General features: G+C 46.4%; 2 protein-coding genes across 2 annotated transcripts in view; both read left to right on the top strand.

Annotated features, from left to right (window-relative positions):
• The window catches only part of vac14 (vac14 homolog (S. cerevisiae)), a 74,392-nt gene extending 68,832 nt beyond the window's left edge, over window positions 1-5,560 (top strand). Inside the window, exon 19 of the mRNA XM_061247053.1 lies at window positions 4,030-5,560. Within this exon, the coding sequence (XP_061103037.1) occupies window positions 4,030-4,189 (160 nt within the window). The 3' untranslated portion in view covers window positions 4,190-5,560. The remainder of the gene's footprint in view (window positions 1-4,029) is intronic.
• A 6,744-nt stretch (window positions 5,561-12,304) lies between these two features.
• The window catches only part of LOC133130984 (protein MTSS 2-like), a 78,940-nt gene continuing 69,060 nt past the window's right edge, over window positions 12,305-22,184 (top strand). The window contains exon 1 of the mRNA XM_061246015.1: window positions 12,305-12,808. Within this exon, the coding sequence (XP_061101999.1) occupies window positions 12,740-12,808 (69 nt within the window). The 5' untranslated portion in view covers window positions 12,305-12,739. The remainder of the gene's footprint in view (window positions 12,809-22,184) is intronic.

Here is a 22,184-nt window from a genome sequence, read left to right as displayed (position 1 = left end):
CTCTTAAAACTTTTATCTGTGCCCATTCTGAGCTGTACCACGAGTGATAACCACATTTTGTGTCCATTAGTCATTTTAAATAAAGTATACACTCCAACAGAAAAACTGAATATTATTATTTTATGTAGAAAAATACTGGCAAAGAAATGCATGTTAAAGCAGATTATAATAGCAAGATACATTAGACTGCTCAATTTTGTAGGTATGAATAATATATATAGGAAGATGGAAGGAATGATTATTGCTTGTTTAACACAAGTTATGAGGGATTTTTTATTTCTTTCTTGATGTAACAATTATTACATATTTAATTAATGTGCAAAGAGAGAAATTGTTGTAAAGTACTACATTAATCATCAAAACCGTTCCTAAATGCAGCGTTCATTTCTGCCAGTACTACATAGATATAGAGCTGATGGAGACACCCACCAGATGTACACAGAGTGGAGAAACCTGCAGGCTGTATTGTACATAAGTGGCTGCAGAGAGAAACCTGCCATGCCAATGGAGACACCTGCCGGTCGTAAAAATGACATGAACAGAAACAAGGACTGAATTTACCGTTTTAAGGTCTCGTAATTGAATTGGATTGAATTGTTTACTCCTGTATCGACAGAGAAGTGATATTAATAAGAGTCTGAAAGACTCTTAAGTACTTTGCTTTCTTTTTGTGTAAAACAGAAAGGAGTAGTGTGGGGCAGCCTGTGTAGAGAGGGACCCTTAATGGGGTTAGTACTCAGGCTGCAGCCTGGAGTGGTTACTGCACACTGTGAGGGTTTAATGGAGTGGTAACTACACACAGTGTGAGGGTTTAATGGAGTGGTTACTGCACACTGAGGGTTTAATGGAGTGGTTACTGCACACTGAGGGTTTAATGGAGTGGTAACTACACACAGTGTGAGGGTTTAATGGAGTGGTTACTGCACACAGTGAGGGTTTAATGGAGTGGTTACTGCACAGTGTGAGGGTTTAATGGAGTGGTTACTGCACACTGAGGGTTTAATGGAGTGGTTACTGCACACTGAGGGTTTAATGGAGTGGTAACTACACACAGTGTGAGGGTTTAATGGAGTGGTTACTGCACACTGTGAGGGTTTAATGGAGTGGTTACTGCACACTGAGGGTTTAATGGAGTGGTAACTACACACAGTGTGAGGGTTTAATGGAGTGGTTACTGCACACTGTGAGGGTTTAATGGAGTGGTTACTGCACACAGTGAGGGTTTAATGGAGTGGTTACTGCACAGTGTGAGGGTTTAATGGAGTGGTCACTGCACAGTGTGAGGGTTTAATGGAGTGGTCACTGCACAGTGTGAGGGTTTAATGGAGTGGTCACTGCACAGTGTGAGGGTTTAATGGAGTGGTCACTGCACAGTGTGTCCATCACAGAGCGGGTGGGCCTGGCTGGCTGGCCTGCAGTCTGCTCCAGCTCCGCCGGTTTGGAGAGCTTTCCGGAAATACTCCACATCCTTCTGCCTTATTATGACTTTCCCCATATCAGCTGTCCTGTAGCAAGCAGGAATTCTGTTTCTTAGACGCAAGCGTATGCTCATACACACATATACACACACACACACACGCATACACACACACACACACACACACACACATACAGACTAACACACTCACCAGCTGACATCGACACGCGCGTACACACACACACGCTCATACACACAAAAGAAAATTCCCTGAAGTGAAGGCTGACTGATAAAGTTTGGGGTCCCCTTGCTGACAGTACTGGTGTCTGGGGAACGCGGCGTCGTTCAGCCTGCAGCGATGCGCTGTTTCTCAGCGTAAGACGAGAACCTTGCTGCATCATTGTTGTCCTGGTAAAAAACGCAGACGTAACGATGTCTCTGACTGCGCAGAAAATACTGCAGATTCATGCAGGTCCCTGGGGCTGAAAGAGAAGGCTACGCTGCCATGTCTGTGAACCAGCAGAGGAGAGGATGTGGGATCTGTGCGGTGAATAGTTTAGGCGGCGGGATTTCTCCTTCCTGGAGCGCGGTCACGCAGGGGTGGAGGGGGCTGCCTCGTGTTTTTTGGGATGGCCCTGTTTATCTGAGACTACAGGAGGTCTACAGGAGTTCCCGTCCTCCTCCGGAGCTGCGGTCCGCAGGGTTCTGTTTTGGCGGTAACCGTGAAAGCAGGGGCGGTTTAGCGGTGAGATGCTCATCTCAGCTTGACTGCGGGTTGATTTAACCATAAAATGTAGAGCAGGAGTTTACGCACTGCGTTTTAACGGCCTGTGTGTCAGGCCGTCAGATTAACGCTGGCCCAGATTGATTCATGGACTGGGTCACGGTTGATTCCCCTCCATTTTAGAACGCAGGCTGCTGGGAGCAGTAGCTGTGTCTGTGCTGTGAGGCTCCGCCCCCCTCCTCACTGATTGGCTGGGAGGTTGAGAACGGTCTGCTGTGGGGTGACAGGATGACGGGACACGGCTCAGGATCTGTGATGTGGCCGTCTCCTCGCTGTGCCTGTCGGTGCTGATCCCAGGACGGGTCGATAGGGCCCATACGGCCGTCTAAATGAAGAGGCCCTTTCCGCAGATAATCGACCGGCTCGCGCCAAGCTTCCTGTGCCTCAGACTGCAGCCCGTACTGACCCCATCATTACTCAAGGGCTGGGCCACAGAGCAGCGGGGTGACTGAGAGGACACACACACACACACACACACACACACACACACACAGATGCATACACACACACACACACACACACACACAGATGCATACACACACACACACACACACACACAAGCACACACTCAGATGCGCACACACACAAGCACACGCACACACACGCACACACACACACGCACACACACACCCACACACACAAGCACACACACACATATACACACACACACACAAGCACACACATATACACACACAAGCACACACACACACACACACATGCACACACACAGACACACACACATATATACACACACACACACAAGCACACACACACACAGATGCATACACACACACACACACACACACATATACCCAGATGCATGCACATACACACAGATACACGCACAGATGCGTGCACACGCAGAGACACGAGCGCACACACAGGCACACACACACACACACACACACACACACAGACCCCAAGCCAGTCGACTCTGACCTCGATACAGGTCTTTGAACTGCATGCGGATGAGTGCAGTTCTGTCTGGGTTCAACACTGTTCTAAATGCCTACTGTATCGGAGCACCCTTTAAAACTGTGCAGAACGGTATTCATGTTTTCTATTGTTATGTATGTGATCAGTCCGTTTCCTTAAGGGAAATTACCCTGTGCAATGTTGAGGATTTTCTTTGCTTTCCCTGCACATTTTTCTTTCCTCTGTAAGTTCAAGTTCAAGTTTGCTACTTTTAATTTTGTTCCTGTGCAAAGAAAAAGACAAATAATGAAAAGGAAAAATGGCCAGTTCATAATTTCCGAATAATCCTCAGATTCATATATGGTAACTTGAAGTCTCTTTGTGGTTTGATTTAGTTAGCTATTTCTTTAACACCATCAATTTGACCGTGTTAAGCTTCCTTGTCATCTGTCAACTTCAATCGGATGTGGGTTTGTCAGCTTTTGATGTTTTCAAGAGGAAAAGGGTAGTAGTAGAATAATTTGGAAAGGGTGCATCTGCTGTGAAATATTCTGGCTAGCGTCATTAAAGTTGATTATGTAACGGTGATCATGGATCATGTATGTCGAGTCCTCACTGAAGAATTCTTCATTGGACACTGGACTACTATCTCTGTACTTTTACTCTCTAAACTCCTGCTTGTCATAATTTCTCAGGTCATCTGTTTGTAAGAAACCATTCCCCGCATATTGAAGTTTTGACTGAACTGTGGTTATCGTTGTGTTATTGTTGTGTATTGTTATGTCATCCATCTGAGACAAACCTTGACACATTTCATGTCTGTGAAAACTTGCTTGCCATTAAATCTGACTGATTGGTGGAGCTGAATGTATGCTGGCCTCACTGAAAGCTCATTGGTGTTTTGTCCTCCCAGGCCGGACTCCAAGCCGACGGAGTCTCGGCGCGCCACCCCGTCCCACGTGAACTACCGGGAGCTGCTGCAGCACTTCGACCGCGTGCAGAGCAAGCACCTGGAGGTGCTGCACCAGCGGTCTGGCCGCACTGACCACCCCGACAGGAAGCTGCTCCTGTGAGGGGCGGAAGTGGAGCATGAAGCCTGCCCCTCAGAGCCAGGGCACCACGCCGAGCCCTGATACACTCACACTCACCCACATACGAGGAGACACAACATACATGGACATACAGAGACACATGCACATCATACACACATGTATACGAACACACACGCTCATAAAGTCATATATACACACACACACACACACACACACACACACACACATACAGACATGCTCACACTCTTAGAGTCTCACATACACACTCATGGTCATACACACACGCATTACGCTTATACACACACATGCATGCTCATATGCACGCATGAACACATACTTACAATTATGAACACACACACACACACACACACACACACACACACACCTGGCCTCTGGAGATGGGACTAACTCGACTGAGAGGAAAACCTCTCCAAAGGAACTGCAGCTGCACCCCTCCCCTCCCTGACCCAGTTTTAAAGTGACCGTAGCGTTAGGCATGAAAGATGCGATGCGCTCCTTATTTTTTAAAAGTGCTTTTCATTTAGATGTTAAAAAGAGGTAGTGCCTAATTTGTATGCGCACGTGTGTGTATTGTTGTATACATATAGTCAATGTAGGCACACACTCCTCACGTGCACATACACACACTCACCACGCTACATGGTGAAAAGTCCAACTGCTCGTGTAATTATGTCTTGGCTGAGATCAGCTCTGTTGGTTTACATACATCCCCAATCATAATGGACAGTTAAAACCCCTCCTCCCGACTGCAAGGCTGCTTGTACCTCTTGTATTACTCAGAGATAGGTAAATTGTGTTTGAACAGGCTGGTCTTCTGCCCCGATCTGAACCCCCTCCTGTGTGCTGATGGTCACAGTTGCTGTGGGCTTGTCCTGAGTTTGGGAGGTCCGTCTGGGCCTATCGCCTGTGACCATCGGACATGGGCGGCCTGTCTTTTTTTCCTTGTACTGAAGTTTGTACCTTGAGCTTAAACACTGCTGGAACAGTTTCTGCATCCCTCTCTTCCTCTCTCCCTCATTCTCTCCTTTTATCTTCTCTTCTTTCTTTTTTTCTCCCCCTCTCTTCCTCCACTATCCTTCCCTCATTGTGGGTACTTCATCATCAAGTGTTCCCCATCCTCCTTTTGTCTTGCTCTCATTCCTTTTCTCTTTTAAGTCTTCCTCTTCTCTTGGTCCCTTCCTCTCTTCAGCTGTTATTTCCCTCTCTTTCTGTCACCCACCTTTTTACCTCATTCTACCTGATACACCTCTATCTCTCCTTTCCTCCTCTCCCTCTATCCCTTCATCCTGCTGTTTGTCGAGGAGCTGTGGACCTGCTGTGTAAAGACCTCACTGTATTCAAATAAACATGGACCATGTGTTGGAACTTTAACCGACTCTCTCCTTTCTGCCTACCATCCACCCGGAGACTATCACACCAAGGCTCTCTGCAGTCTGTACTCACAACCACACACTGCTCCAACTCTACTGCTCACTACCACACACTGCTCCAACTCTACTGCTCACTACCACACACTGCTCCAACTACTGCTCACTACCACACACTGCTCCAACTACTGCTCACTACCACACACTGCTCCAACTCTACTGCTCACTACCACACACTGCTCCAACTCTACTGCTCACTACCACACACTGCTCCAACTACTGCTCACTACCACACACTGCTCCAACTCTACTGCTCACTACCACACACTGCTCCAACTCTACTGCTCACTACCACACACTGCTCCAACTCTACTGCTCACTACCTCACTGCTCCAACTCTACTGCTCACTACCACACACTGCTCCAACTCTACTGCTCACTACCACACACTGCTCCAACTCTACTGCTCACTACCACACACTGCTCCAACTCTACTGCTCACTACCACACACTGCTGCAACTCTACTGCTCACTACCACACACTGCTCCAACTCTACTGCTCACTACCACACACTGCTCCAACTCTACTGCTCACTACCACACACTGCCCCAACTCTACTGCTCACTACCACACACTGCTCCAACTACTGCTCACTACCACACACTGCTCCAACTCTACTGCTCACTATCACACACTGCTCCAACTCTACTGCTCACTACCACACACTGCTCCAACTCTACTGCTCACTACCACACACTGCTCCAATTCTGCTCACTACCACACACTGCTCCAACACTACTGCTCACTACCACACACTGCTCCAACTCTACTGCTCACTATCACACACTGCTCCAACTCTACTGCTCACTACCACACGCTGCTCCAACTCTACTGCTCACTACCACACACTGCTCCAATTCTGCTGCTCACTACCACACTGCTCCAACTCTACTGCTCACTACCACACACTGCTGCAACTCTACTGCTCATTGCCACGCACTGCTCCAACTCTACTGCTCACTACCACACACTGCTCCAACTCTACTGCTCACTACCACACACTGCTCCAACTCTACTGCTCACTACCACACACTGCTCCAACTCTACTGCTCACTACCTCACACTGCTCCAACTCTACTGCTCATTGCCACGCACTGCTGTAATTCTTAACTGTTTACTGCTGCTACACTGTCACACACTTCTTCACTACCAATGCATTGCTGTACTCTTTATTGTGACACTATTACACTATCACAGTACACACTTCCTCAGCACTCTATCTGCCCTCATTATCACACTGTGTTCACTCCCCTGGTGGAAAATCCAGCTTTGACCAGTTACCAGCTATTTCAAAACATGGTCCAGCTACGACCAGCCTGAAATTGCCACCTACCAGCTTTTTCAAAACATGGTTTGAGCATTCTTCTTGAAAGTGGTATTAAGTGATTTCATGATTTATGAATTGAATATAGGCCCATACATGCCATTTCAAGCATTTGCACGCAGTCCCAAGTAGAATGTGGTCAGGAAAACGAACTGACACAATGTCAACAATGACACAGTAGGGCAGTTGGGAGCCAAAAATGTAACATGAACTTGTGTGTAGAATTTACTGTGTACTGTGTGTGTTATATTCTAGGTTTCTAAGGCTACTGTAGGCTAGTTCAACAACATGCTGTGTAGCATGAACATAAGCATTTTAACAGCAAGTGAACAAGTTGTCCCCTTCTTCACAAAATGGCCTTGCTCCAGTTAACACAATTTTTGATAGATACTATTTTGAAAATAAGAGGCTGCACCAATTAAGCTTAGTCCCTGACTTGATTAAAGTTTTGTGTACAGAATCCCTGATTCAGAATAGAATTTAGTCCAGGACTAGGCTTAATATGTGGAAAGCGGAATTGTTCAGCCTGCCCTTATCAGGTAAGACCTGCCTAGACATCCTTTTTCCTTTTTTCTTTTTTTCTTTCATCAAGTTCATCTTGGGGAAACTCCACATCCACTGAATTGTTCCTTATTTTAGTAACAGGCGGTCCACAAACAGAATGCCTTTTGTTCTTGCATTCAGCCTCCAGACTAGCTGACCTGTTGTGGTCCCTCTTGGCAGAAGCATTCGACGAAAGCTGGACTACTGCAGCCAACCCAAGCAGGGTTTTCTGCCAAGTGATTTTTGGGCACGTTGTCCTCGCACCTTTTTGTCAGGGTCCACCCCTCTTCTGAGTGATCTTTATTCTCCGGTGTGTTGTTCAAGGGTACTACGGTGTTGTGCAGCTGTGCTCACGTGTGCCTGCCCTGTGAGTTCCGCTTGTGGAGACCACGGGATCGCCTCATGCAAGCTGTGCGTGAAGCGGGGAGATGGCCCAAAAACCCTGCACTGCGGTGGCACCGTTTCAAAAGAGAATTTAATTCTCAAACGTGCTGCTGAAAGCAATTTTATTGTCCTCTATGCCCTATGCCAATTGTACAGGGCTTTGGATAAAGGCGCTATATAACTGCCAACCATGTCATGTGTGGATTTTTTGTCATTTCGAATTAAATCAATGCAATGTTTAAAAAAAAAAAAGGAAATGCGGGTTTCATATCTCTCAGTCCCAGAATCCAGGTACCTTAAAGCATCCTCATTCACTCACTTTTCTATTGCACCACGGCATTGCTTTGCTCAGAACTTATAAACAGTTAAAGGGCTGGAAGTAAATCTATCACGGCCGATACGTAGCACGCCACCTGCGTGATTATTTGTGTAAAACTTCAAAAATTCATTAACAGGAGGCTGATAAACTGACCCAATTGAGCTTGGGTCTGGATTTTTATTTTTCAGGAACCTTTTACAATACCCGCAGTGGGTCACACCTCAATTTAATGTCTCACCTGACAACTGATGTCTCCTGAATCACTGTGTCCCCATCATTGCATGTAGAGAGCCTCTGCTTTCTACTTGGTCCTGAGGGAAAAGTGCCCCCTCCTGACCTTCGAACTCTGACTTCCCGAGCGCTAACTGAGCCGGACTGTCTTTAAGCGACGGGGCAGGAGGCAGTCAGACGGCCGGACGGGGACAGAGGAGGGCAGGGTGGCACGGCGCCCGTATACACAGGTGGGCAGGGGTTTGGCGGCGGTGCTGGAATGTCCCTGGCTCTGCTGAGTAAAGGGTGGGCAGTGCCAGCCGACACCAGTCAGTACTCCAGACCCCGGGGAGGAGGTATGACCCCCCCCGACCCTACCGTGTTATCCTGCACCCCTGGCCTGTCACCGTGACGACGGGGGTTCCGGTCACTCGGACTCCAAGAAGGATACCAAACTCGTGAGCCACCACCCCCCCCAAACTCACATACGCCAGCATTGCCACTGCACCCACACTGCATTCAGACAGATGTGCAAAAACACCAAGCTTATGCTATATTGTGTGGGCCTTTTAGCCAATGTAATATAATGCCATTACAGTTCGTTTTAGGGTCTCCACACAGCAACATTTCCCGTATAAAATAAGCTCTAATAGAATTATTTTAACTTTATTTTATTAATTAACTTTATTTATTTTACCTCTAAAGGGTGTACTATTGCCCCATTTGCTGTTGTATAAACACTGCTGGTTTACTTAACCTTAGGAATTTGTACCCAAAGTAAAAAAAACAAATTGTCTTTTTGATGTTTAAACTCCACCCCATGTTGACTCCCTTTCCTCTCCCGCCTGGGGACTGTGCGGTTTGAAAAGTGTTATTGCCACGACGATATCTTGTGAGTGACAGGCGGAGTCTCACAGAAATGGGGCGAAGCAGGCTTTTTTTCTCCTTTTTGGACAGGAGCCCTTGTCTCACAGGAGCTGTGCTGCTTAATCTGCTGGAGGGAAATGGGACACTGATAGGACCAAGCCACACGAAGCCCTCGCTGTAACCAGGCGCACGTTATTTTAAGCGTGCCTTCTTCTGAACAGAAGTAGGCAATTACATTCCTAACCCACAAAAGGCATTGCTTAGTCAAGGTTAAACTGCTGCATTATGTATAGCTTTCTTCGTCCCTAATTCCCCCTTATGATAAAAGGAAGCCTGCAGACTGGCTAGTGAAAGCTTGGCTCCCTAGTTTGGGACTAACCTGCTATTATGCAGAGATGAGAAGGCCGGTCAGACAAGGGTAATCAAAGACCAGGTCACGCACTTAACTCCATGGTCTTCATTCCTGGTCCTGGAGAGCCAGGGTGTGCTGGCTTTTGTTGTTAATCGGCAGTTACTGGAGCAATGAAAGCAGTTGATTAAGTGGTTAACTCACATCACCTGGTTTCTTGGGTCTGAATTGGTTGCTATTATTAAGGCAAAAACAAAAACCAGCACACCCTGCGGCTCTCCAGGACCAGGAATTAAGATCACTGACTTAACTTGAGCTTCTTTACTTGCCCCAGTTACAGTCATATGCATCCCCCCTAAAACTGAATGAAGTACTCTACTGTACAATATTTCAATAAATACTGTAATACTTTTTCATATACAATGCTATTTTAACTTGAAATACTATACTATTGATTACACACTATTTGATTTCAGACTATTGCTTAATGCAGTCCCCATTTAGATTGCTGTTTATGGGGCAAAGATATTTCTTTTTGATTTGGTGCTGTACTCCATAATTTGTAATCAAACTATTCATATGTGGGTCAGGTGCAGATGTTAATATTTTATTTTATTAAATGATACATTTTTGAGAAAGTACAGCACTTTTTGTACATAGTCTCCCCATTTTAGGACAGCATAATGTTGAGGACATTAATGTTATGTGAAGTAGTCATGTTTCGTACTTAATCACACATCCTTTTCATTTAATGTCTGCTTGATGTCTGTGACCCTGAGACATGACCAGGAGCTGAGTATCTTCTCTGATGATACTCTGCCAAGCCAATACTCCAACCATCTTTAGCTCCTGCTTGTTTTGTCTGTTAGTTGCTTTACATCTTCTCTTCAGCATATGAAACACATTTTTCAGTTGGACTCTAATCAGGTGAATGACTTGGCCAGTGGAAAAACTCCTTTGTTGCTTTAGCAGTATGTTTTGGGTCATTGTCTTGCTGTAGGATGAAGTACAGTCCAATGAGTTTCGAAGCAATTGGCTGAGCAAACTTGAGCAAATAAAAGGCTTCCGTACACTTCAAAATTCATTCTGGTGATGCTATCAGCTATTACATCATCCATAAAGACAGAAGTATTTTAGGAACTTCTTAGCTAACTGCAACCTTGCTATCCTGTTTTGCAGCGGACTAGTGGTCTGCATCTTCAAGTGTAGCCTCTGTAGTTCTGTTTCTGAAATATTCTGTGGATAGTAGTTGCTCACACATCCATGCCTGCCTCATGAAAAGTGTTTCTGATCTGTTGCGGGTGTTTGGGGTTTTTCTTCATTATGGTAAGGACGCAATTAGACACACCTGACCGATTAGAAATACCCGTGAACTATTTATCTTAAATGTTATCCTGTCCTGAAATGGTGATAAAAATAGTGAAGCCAAACTGTATAAAAATACTTTTGAATAAAACATGAATTGTTTGCTTACAAATCTAAAATTGTGGACTACAGAGCCACATCTAGAAGAAATATCTCTTTCTCAAGACTTATGGAGCTCACAGTATATGTGGGTACAAAGGAGATTTATTCATGCAATTTCTTTCTTCATCTTCCACACCTAGTGATGTAATGCTACTCTTGGGTTGAACAAGTAAACAAACTTCATCCTACGTACTCCAGTCAAAGATCACAAACTTTGGACATCTGGGTGGCCATGTCTAGCAGGACTGGATTGTGCAATGAAGTGGATATCAGTGAGGTGTAATTGCAGGTAATTCCCCTTGTCAGACAGACATACTTTATTACTTTATTCTGGGTACTGCTGAAGGTGTGTGTTGAACAATTGGTTATATTAATTCTGATATTAAAAGTAACAGAAGTCGGTAACCATCTTTGAAGTGGTGCAATCAAGTCAACAGTTTGTTGTATTCTACTGTAGCTTAGCAGCTGAAGATGTTACGCAGTTTAACGGTATTTTTGGGAGTAGATTTCAAATAATTTCATATGCATATATTAGTGTATGTTTTACTCTTTAATATGCATTACAAACAATATATGATTATGTGTTAATATTATGAATAAATTATAAAATGTAATTATATATACATTGTTTTCATGAAAAGATTACATAAAATATATGAATCGCTCGTATGTGACTATACATTGACACAAAATTGTATTCAATATAATAATAATAATAATAATAATAATAATAATAATAATAATAATGTATTATTGAAGTTATATATAATTACTGAAATGTATATTAACGTATTTGCAATCATGTTATTTTACATGTATCGATGAAGTTTACGTATTACATGCAATACTCATCATTCCAAAACAAAACAGAAACCGCAATAGCGTCTGTTTTAGGCACAGCAGCCCCCCTCCGCTTTCGGGCTCTCTCTCCCTCTTTCATTGTAAGCAGTAGCTAAATCTCTTTGACGTTTCCCCTCTATTGTCTGGCTGAAATTTCGGGCAGGCTGTTGTGTGTGTGTGTGTGTGTGTGTGTGTGTGTGTGTGACGTGTCCCTCCCTCTCTAGTCCATGTGACAAGAAAGCTGACCGGCCCCCCATTCGATTCCCATGGATCGGATTACAGACCGTGCGCTTCGCTGCTACTAGCTTACTGCCCGTGCTCCAATCACTGGCAGCCTAGCGTTCACCGGGTGCTCTCCGAGTGACCATTTCACATTTCGATACGCCTCTTTAAAAAAAAAAACCGCTTTCTTTTTTTTAATCGAACTCGATTTCGCATCACTGTCCGAGGGCTACAATGCCCATTGCAGAGCCGTCTGCGTGCTCAGCCTCCTTTCTCGGAGAATAAACCGGGAGCAGCGAAGAGAGAGAGAAAAAAAATCTCTCCTTTCACCATCACTCGCTACAATCTCAACCGGGCACTGGGTAGCGAGATATCCGACCACGGGGACCGGTGACTTCAATTGATCTAACTTGCTTATATTATTATTATTTTCATCCTCTACCTGTATACACCTCATATTCTGCTTCGGTTCGGGTCTATATACTGGAGCTAGAAAAACGCGGAGCCGTCGTGATCTGTTCCGTGGAAATTATTATTTGAGGGGCTCCTCTTTTTACCATATTCGCTGAATAATTTGTGAGCGGTGGATTTGTTAACATGGAGACGGTGGAAAAAGAATGCGGAGCGTTGGGTGGGCTCTTCCAAGCTATCGTCAATGATATGAAGGTAGTGTATCATGTTTTTTTCAAACGTTGTCTATTCGATGTTGCTACTACATGGGACATGGATTGCATGTATATACACTTGGTTTTCTCCCGCGAGGCCGCTGATTCAGTGCAATTTACGCATCGATATTAAGCCTAATATTCGTGTAAGACGATTTGCTTCTATGATGTTTGCACGGCGCATTTATTCTTGGTTAGCGTCACTACGGTGGAAAATTGTTTTGTTGTGACAGTTCGAAATCAACCCCTATTCGTAATTCAATTAGCTTGCTAGCTGGAGAGATCATCGTTTCATGCATCGCGCTGACATTGGTGTATGTTGCTTCATTTTTACATTTTTGCACCCGTTATACGCCGATACATATACGACGGTATTGTGTGTGCATGGTACTTACACACATGTGTTTTTAGCAACATATGGTGGGCAACAGCTAGCTGTTGATACAATAGGAAACAGACGTGCCGCTCGATTAGTGCTGAATGGGCAATTGTAGTCATTCTCGCCCGTTCCGTTATTTTGTTATTTACTGCGTGTGAGAACCACAGTGGTCTTTTTTTTCTTTTCGTGAAAAAATCGATTTCCTGTCGAGGGGAATTTTAAAGAGCTGGTGAAAGCTCAGAGAACGCCTGAGAACTCGGACAGATGCCGGGGCTTCCAGCAGTGCACGTCTGTCTGTCTGTCTGTCTCTTGTCTGATTTGGCACTGTCCATCCTGTTTAGTACAGGGACAGCGTCAGTGTGGCACGATCTGACCAGCTAGAGAAGCGAACATGATGTGGGACAGACCGTAGCTACTGGGGCGCGGTGTTGCCCGAAAGACGGTGACTAATCTTAGCAGCAGTCCGACGTCCTATGACAGACAAAATAACTTCCGATGCCGAAGGTGATTTAAAATCCATCTCCACATTATCATTTAAATCCTGAATGCCCTGGGCTCTATTGACCCTGATTAATTCTTAGGTATTTATACTAAACGACCGTTATTTAAAAAAAATGTGCACATACTATATGTCCCCGCGAGTTTGGCCTTGTGTCATTCTGCCAATGGTGTTATGGTAACCTCCGATTATTTTCCGCCCCCCTCAACACACACACTTGAATTAATAACCCCCCACCCCATCTCATTCATAATTTAAGACCCAACCCCCCCTCCCACCCCTACTCATGTATGCATTATGTCTCTGACTGCGACGCTACCAAAATATGGGTCAAATAGTTACCACAGCAACAGCTATGTGGTTGTGAGGAAAGGGTGTTTGCGGTCGTCACGGAGCCCTGGTTGGTGTTTGGTAAGGGTGGGGTGTTGTCCCCCCCCCCCCCCACCCCCCCCCCTTAAGTGCGCTTGTCTGTGGCGCTCTCCCTCCCTCCCTCCCTCCCTCCCTCTCTCTCTCTCTCGGATGGCATTGCACAGTGAAAAGGGAAAAGGCGCACTGTGGCAGAAGGGTTTCCTGTGAGCTGTCAGCTGACGGATGAGCTGGCGGTTCGCTGGAGTGTTATGCTGCAGCTTTGTGGACGCGCTGCACAATAACAGCAGACAGGGACCCTGAGTGAATTCAGGGGACTCATGTTCGGTGGGCCAGCGTGTGCAGGCTATAGCCTCATACAACACACAACTGACTGAGTCTTTGTTGGGGTGACGCTAGAACAGGGGTGTCAAATTGGTCGATTGGTTGGATCTGCATAGTGTACACTTGATTGACACCTCATGCTGGCTTTCAGGGGTCATGTTATTTCGCCTTACAAAGATGGCGGCTCTCTCTGTGCTTGATGCAGATAAAACTCTTAGAATTTCAATTTCAATCAACTCTCCTAACCAAGCTTTTCATGAAGCTCCAGAGTTTCTTGTGTAAAGAATGACTCAGCAGTTATATACTACGACTACTAATAATAAAAATATAATTATAATGATGGTGATTATTATTATTATTATCATTATTATTATTATTATTATTATTATTATTATTATTAAGAATTGCATTTGTGGAATCATTTAGTGATCAATCTCTGAAAAATATCCATGTAGTTCACAACTCTGGTCCTCGAGGGCTGGTTTGTGTACTGGTTTTTGTTTCAACCAATTTGCCTAGTTTTTAATTTGTTGACAGCTCTATAAATGAGCCTGGTACAAGCCTGTGCTTGAGCACAGTGAAATCATCAGGATACACTAAGATACTGCTCGATCTGCGGCCTGTGCTCATTCACATAAGATATGATTGAGTCAATTAGATAATTAAGACCAGAATATGACCCAAAATCCTGAAACGGATTGGCCCTTGTTGTGCACCCCTGTCTTAGACTGTTGAGGGTCTGATGACCTGCTCTGTATCCCACTGTTCTGGGACAGGCAGTTTTGGGGGTTCTGCATGCATACCCCTGGGAAAGACAGTTTTGGGGGACCTGCTTGTTTACCCCTGCATTTTGGGACAGGCAGTTTTGGGGGTTCTGCATGCATACCCCTGGGAAAGACAGTTTTGGGGGACCTGCTTGTTTACCCCTGCATTTTGGGACAGGCAGTTTTGGGGGTTCTGCAGGTGTACCCCTGGGTTTTGGGACAGGCAGTTTTGGGGGTTCTGCATGTGTACCCCTGAGTTTTGACACAGGCAGTTTTGGGGGTTCTGCAGGTGTACCCCTGGGTTTTGGGACAGGCAGTTTTGGGGGTTCTGCATGTGTACCCCTGCGTTTTGGGACAGGCAGTTTTGGGGGTTCTGCAGGTGTACCCCTGGGTTTTGGGACAGGCAGTTTTGGGGGTCCTGCATGTGTACTTGTTCACCTTTCATGACGGTCTCCTCTCCCTCTTTGTGATCTCTGACCTGGGCCGCCCCACCCCCATCATTCACACTTAAAACTCAGCAGCTGGGGGATTTTCTGTACAATACACTGTATATACAAGCAAGAATTCCTCTTCAGGAATGAAGGGATGGATGGATGGATGTCCCTCTTCTTTGGTTGCTGTCTTGCTTCTTTGAATGGGAAAACCAGCACTCTCTGTTTCTTCTCTCTTTCACTCTGTCAATTTTCTATTCAATTCAAATCAGTAATGCTTTATTAGTATGACAAAACAATTTCATTTTGCCAAAGCATACAATGTTGTAAAAACATACCTTTAACATTGAACAATGCTAAAACATCAAAGACTAGAAAACAGTAACCATACATTATAACAGGAACTCTTTCTGTTTCTCTCTGTCTGTATTTCCATCACTCTGTCTGTAGCACAATGGATCTGTGCAAACAATGGGTGATATCTGAGTCCTTTTCAGCTTTGAGCGTGTTTGTGTGTGTGTGTGCATGTGCATGTGTGAGAACAAGGGACTGGAATGTGTGTGAGAGTATGTGTGTGTGTGTGTGTGTTTATTTATATGTGTGTGTATGTAAGTGTGTGTGAGAGAGAGAGAGGGAGAGAGAGAGAAGAAAGCCTGGAGTGTGTGTGTGTTTGTGTGTGTTATTGGTCAATAATCATCTGTCTGGCAACAGCAGGACCAAACCCTGTTCTTCTGCAATGTCTGTTTGTGCTTGTGTGTGTGTGTGTGTGTGTGCAGGGTCTGCGTGTGCTTCCATGTGTGCGTGTGCGTATGTGTATGTGTGTATGTGTGTCTGTATGTCTGTATGTGTATGTGTCTGTATGCGCGTGTCTGTATATGTGTGCTTGTGTGCGCGTACGTGTGCATGTCTGTGTGTGTGTGTGTGTGTGTGCGTGTGTGTATGCGTGTGTGTGTGCGCGCGTGCGTGCATGCGTGTGTGTGTGTGTGTGTGTGCGTGCGTGCATGCGTGTGTGTGTGTGTGTGTGTGTGTGTATGCGTGTGTGTATGCGTGTGTCTGCCTGCCCGTGTGTCTGAATCCCCTCAGGCGGAGGTCCCCAGACTACTGTATTCTTACGGCTTATAGCGGGCGTAGCGTCAGATCGATGGTGGAATGATGTGATTTGCGCTTGAGCAGTGTCCCTGTCTGTTTAACAGGGACACATGTTATATGGGGGGGGGGGGGGGGCAGAGGAGCAGGGGTGGTGCAGGAGGCCCAGGACAGCCTCGAAGAGAAATCCGTCACTTTGTCTGTTAACCAGCTGAGTGTCACACATACTGACCCTGTTTACATTCTTCAGCCTGCTTCTGCTCTGTGGGTCACACTGCTGGAGAGAGAGAGAGAGAGAGTGTGTGTGTGTGTGTGTGTGTGTGATACAGTGTGTTTCTGTGTGTGTGTGTGTGTGTGTGTGACTGCCTGCTACTGTATGTGTGATTGTGTGTGTGTGTGTGTGTGTGTGATACAGTGTGTGTGTGTGTGTGTGTGACTGCCTGCTACTGTGTGTCTGATAGTCTGTGTGTGTGTGATACAATTTGTGTGCCTATATAATGCATTGTGTGTGATTATGTGTGACTGTCTTGATGCCTGTATAATATTGTGTGAGCATAGTCTAGTCTCTTTTAGTGTGTGACATTACAGGAACAGCATATAAAGTACCGGAACAGTATATAACTACAGTACAGGAAGGGCAGGGCGTATGATGATATTATTGATAAACAGCATTATTTTGTGTGTAGTGCTCACTCCAGAACTGAAATCTGCCGTAAAGTGGCCTAGTTCTGTGCCAAGTGTCAGGACTGGCCCCTTCTTTGTGTGTGTTTGTGTGTGTGTGTGCACGCACGTACGTGCGTGTGTGTGAACAGCAGCACTTGTCAGCAGCTCTCCATTTATGAAGAGAGACAGAGAACAAAGATGGCTGCTTCTCCGCGCTTACAGAATATGATTTTTGTTTTTTGGCGGGGGGGTGTGTGGTTAAGTCAGATGGGACGCCATTACAACACGCAGTCCCTTCCAAACGAACCCATTCCCTGCTCCTCGTTAGGCTCATTAAAGATTAATTGACATGTTTCAGAATTATTTTGGAAGGTTGCCAAGGTCACAGTTTATTTGTGGTGTTTTTTTTTTCTTTTGATGTGAAGCTACAGTCGCTCAGCGATCCCCTGCTTATATGTACATGGGGAACAGTCATAATTAGTAATGAAAAAATGTTTTTGAATCAGTAAGTTCACATGGGGTTAGGTCAGTTATGGAGGCACAATACTGCCTTCCTGAAGACTGCATTGAGTATGTTATCTGTCAGTTACTGAAGGGAAAGGAAAAGTACTAATCACAAATTCACAAAGATGGAGCCTGTTATTTGGCTTACAGGTGAAATGTCCACCCAGGAACACTGGAGATATTTGAATACAGGCCTAAACATCAGACAGCTGTGCGGTTTTGAGGGGGTGGGGTGTCTTTGTCATGTTCTCCTCAGAAGCCCACCGGGCCTCCCAGGCATAGGGCCCGCCCCCTTTCTGCTTCCCACCCAATGAGAGAAGGGCTGGCATCTGGCATCGTGCTCACCAATGGGAGCCCTGCGAATGAAAACGCGCACCCTCCACCGGAAAGCTGCAGTGCATTTTATGGCTGCCTCCAGCAGATTTTATACCTCTCCCTCTGTCCCCCCCTCTGCCTCTCTCTCTGTCTCGCTCCCTTTCTCTTCCATTCCCCCCTCTCTTCCTCTCTCTCCCTCTCTCCTCCCTCTCTCTCCCTCTATCCCCGGCTCTCTCTCCCTCTCTTTCTTTCTCTCTCCTCTCTCCCTCTTGCTCTCTTCCTCTCTTCCTCTCTCTCCCTCTTTCTCCCTCCCCCTCACTCTCTCTCTCCCTCTCTTCCTCTCTCTCTCCTCTTCTCCCCCCTCTTCTCTCCCTGCATTCCATTAATGAGAGCGCTCTTCCCGGGTCACATGACTGAAGAGATACGATCAGCCAGCCTATGAGGCACACGGGTAACTGGTGAAGCTGGGTACTGCAGACGCCTGGCAGCCCCTTCTCCTCTTCTTTATGAACAAAAGCACGGTACTGAGAGAGAGAGAGGGGAGGGAGAGAGGGAGAGAGGAAGGGAGAGAGCGTGAGGGGGAGAGTGTGAGAGGGAGAGAGAGTGTGGGGGAGAGGGAGAGAGGGTGATAGAGGAGAGGTCTTCATGCTCTGAAATGCTTTGGTGATGGTGGATGTTGTATTCATGATGGTGGCTTGTGCAGCCATCCCCCCAGCTTCAGTACAGAGCTATACAGAGCGGTGTTAGACATGTATTAGCTTCAGTACAGAGCTACACAGAGCGGTGTTAGACATGTATTAGCTTCAGTACAGAGCTACACAGAGCGGTGTTAGACATGTATTAGCTTCAGTACAGAGCTACACAGAGAGGTGTTAGACAGGTGCAGTAGATCGAGGATAACTGCTGCAGCCTGTCAAGGAGTAAGTTGCGAATGACCTATCGAGTGTTGGCAAAAAAGCTTCTGCGGATGTGCAAGTTATTCTGTTCCTTGTGAGCTTCCAGCACGATGGAGACCTTTGCTGTTCTTGACAGACTCTGCGCTGTTCTCCACAGCCCCTGCGCTGTTCTCCACAGCCCCTGCGCTGTTCTTGACTGACTCTGCACTGTTCTCCACAGACCCTGCGCTGTTCTCCACAGACCCTGCACTGTTCTCCACAGCCCCTGTGCTGTTCTTGACTGACTCTGCGCTGTTCTCGACTGACTCTGCGCTGTTCTTGACTGACTCTGCGCTGTTCTCCACAGCCCCTGCGCTGTTCTTGACCGACTCTGCGCTGTTCTCCACAGACTTGACCGAATGGAGCCCTCACAGGGCTGCTCGTGGAGGAGGTGCTGGTCGTAGGGGGAGGCTGTACGAAGCGCTCCTAAACCGGCGCTGTGACGCTGCAGTGGCAAACACGATTAGACATTCCAAACGGAAAAGGCAGAAATGAGGGAGGATGATGAAAAGGGGGGAAAGAGAAGAGCGGGGCCTGCCTGAGCCCTCTGAATCACGGAGACAGAAATAGAGACCTGCAGTCGCTGCTGCGTAATCCCCTCTCTGTGAGGAACACAGCTAACCACTGCAGCCCGCTATCACACAGATACATGCTACACACAACTCTACTGGGCAGCGTGTGAGAGAGAGAGAGAGGGAGGGATGGGGGGAGAGCGTGTGTGAGAGAGAGACTGAGAGAGAGAGAGTATGTGTGTGTGTGAGAGAAGGGGGTGTGTGTGAGAGATGGAGAGAGCGGGTGTGTGAGAGAGAGATGTTGAGAGAGCGTGTGTGTGTGTGAGAGAGACTGAGAGAGAGGGGAGCGAGGGCAGGAGAGAGTATGTGTGTGTGTGTGAGAAGGGTGTGTGAGAGAGATGGAGAGAGAGCGTGAGTGTGAGAGCGAGGGGATGGGGAGAGAGCGTGCGAGAGAGAGAGAGCGAGCATGTGTGTTTGTGTGTGAGAGAGGGAGAGAGAGTGGGAGAGGGAGGGAGAGAGTGAGGGAGTGAGGGAGTGGGGAAGAGAGAGAGATGCAGTGGCTCCCGTGCAGAGTGACAGCCATTTCTCATTCTTCATGTCTCCGGGCAGCGGTGGTGGTGGTGGTGGTGTTAAATCCTGGACTGGGAGATGATTGAACTCCTCCATTAGTCACATGAGCGAATGAGACGTCCAATCTCTTTAAGAGGTGTAAGGCGGGGGCGGGGAGCGCTGAGGAATCCGTATTCCCGTATTAAAACGGACGAAGGGCACGGCTCGGGCAGGGAGACCACCTTGATGGCACCAACACAGCGTTGAACAGCAGCAGTGACATGTGACGCTGAGAGCCAGCTCAAAGACAGTCTGGCTTTCTCTGTTCTGTGAGGTTTACCAACCCCAATGTCGGGTTATACTACATTACAGTTTTTAACTGACGCTTTTATCCAAAGCAACATACAGTTCATCAGACCAAGCAGGGGACAATCCCCCCAGTCACAACGCAGGGTTAAGGGCCTTGCTCAAGGGCCCAACAGCTGTGTAGATCTTATCGTGGCAACACCGAGGCTTGAACCAACAACCGTCCGGGTCCCGGGGATGTACCTTAGCCACTGGGTTACAGGCTGAATTATCGAGGATTGATCATAGGCACTGGGAGACACTGTATTTTGTTGTCTAAATAAAGCAAAAAAAGACGCTAGGAAAGAAGAGACCTCAAATATTTGGTCCCAGGTACGCAAGCGTTTAGCCAGAATGGCGGAAAGCAATAAACATGATAATTTCCTCCTATTACCGTGTGGAGACTGGTAAGTGCTTTCCCTGATAAATTATGCAGAAAGCAATCTTTGTGTTTCACCCGACAACAGCTACAACTGCTACCTGCCTTCTAATGTCATCTGAGAGCAGACATCTCACAGGGCTGTCATTCTGCGAGGCTCGGAGCCAGGGGAACGGGTGTTTCCCGCTGCTTTGGACATTAAAACATTTTCCATGTAAATTATTATATTTCATCCCAGTTGTGAAATTGTTTTCTCATATTATTAATGACACTCTCTAACCAAATTACAAAGGTCTTTCCACCACAACTTAGTTTCTGTGTTAAAAATTGGCTGTTAAAAGCGAAGCTTAGTACCTTAATTTGTCAGTTAAAAAAAACATATATATGTAAAATTCAGATTTGGGCCTCAATGCAAAAAAACAAGTCAGTCTTAACAAATATCTTAGTCTTATATTTAGACTTAACATTGTATTTCCATTACTTTTCTGCTAAATGAGACTAAAAATGATGAGGTGAGAAAGTTAATTTCAAGATTCACTAATGGGGTGAGAAAATTTCACTTGTCAAGCAAACAGCTTACTTAAAACAAGCTAATATTTTCTACTTGGGAGAAAATAAATAAGAAGTGCTATTACAAGACTGGCTTGTTATGACAGACATTTTATGCGGCGATGGGATCCGGGCGGGGCTGTCCTGGGTCTCGCGCTCACTGCCGCGCGGTTATATAACGGGCCGCCGGGTTGGGGTGAGCTAATTAGCCGCAGAGCGTCTGCTCGGAGGAGCTGTGTTCAGTTCCTTAACCCCGCATTAACCCTCCTCCTCCATCTGTCTCCCCCTCTCCCTCCCTCCATGTGAGGGTATGACAGCCCCCTCTCTGCAAGCCTGTCGCCCACCTGTGGCTGCTGACACCATTAGGCTTGGGGGAGACCGAGAGACTAGTGAGCATGGAGGATGGTGCATGTGTGTGTGTGTCTGCATGTGTGTTTGTTTGTGTGTGCGTGTGTGTGTGTTTATGTGCCTGTGCGTGGATGTGTGTGCGTCTGTGTGTGTGTGCGTGTGTGGGTGCATGTGTGTCTGCTTGACTGTGTGTCTGCTTGTGTCTGCACGTGTGTGTGTACATGCGTGTGTCCGTGTGGGTGTGTACACATCTGTGTGAGTATGTGTGCACGTCTGTCTGTCTGTGTGTGTGTGTGTGTGCACGTGTCTGTGTGTGTGCTCGTCTGTATGTGTGTGCGTGTTTGTGTGCACATCTGTGTGTGTCTGTGCGTCTGTCTGTCTGTGTGTGTGTGTCTGCGCGTCTGGGTGTGTGTGTGTGTGTTGGTACAG

The sequence above is a fragment of the Conger conger genome, chromosome 6 (genome assembly GCF_963514075.1).
Source record: "Conger conger chromosome 6, fConCon1.1, whole genome shotgun sequence".
Lineage (NCBI taxonomy): Eukaryota > Metazoa > Chordata > Actinopteri > Anguilliformes > Congridae > Conger > Conger conger.
The sequence above is the reverse complement of the archived record's forward strand: the minus strand, read 5'-3'. Positions and strand labels throughout refer to the sequence as shown.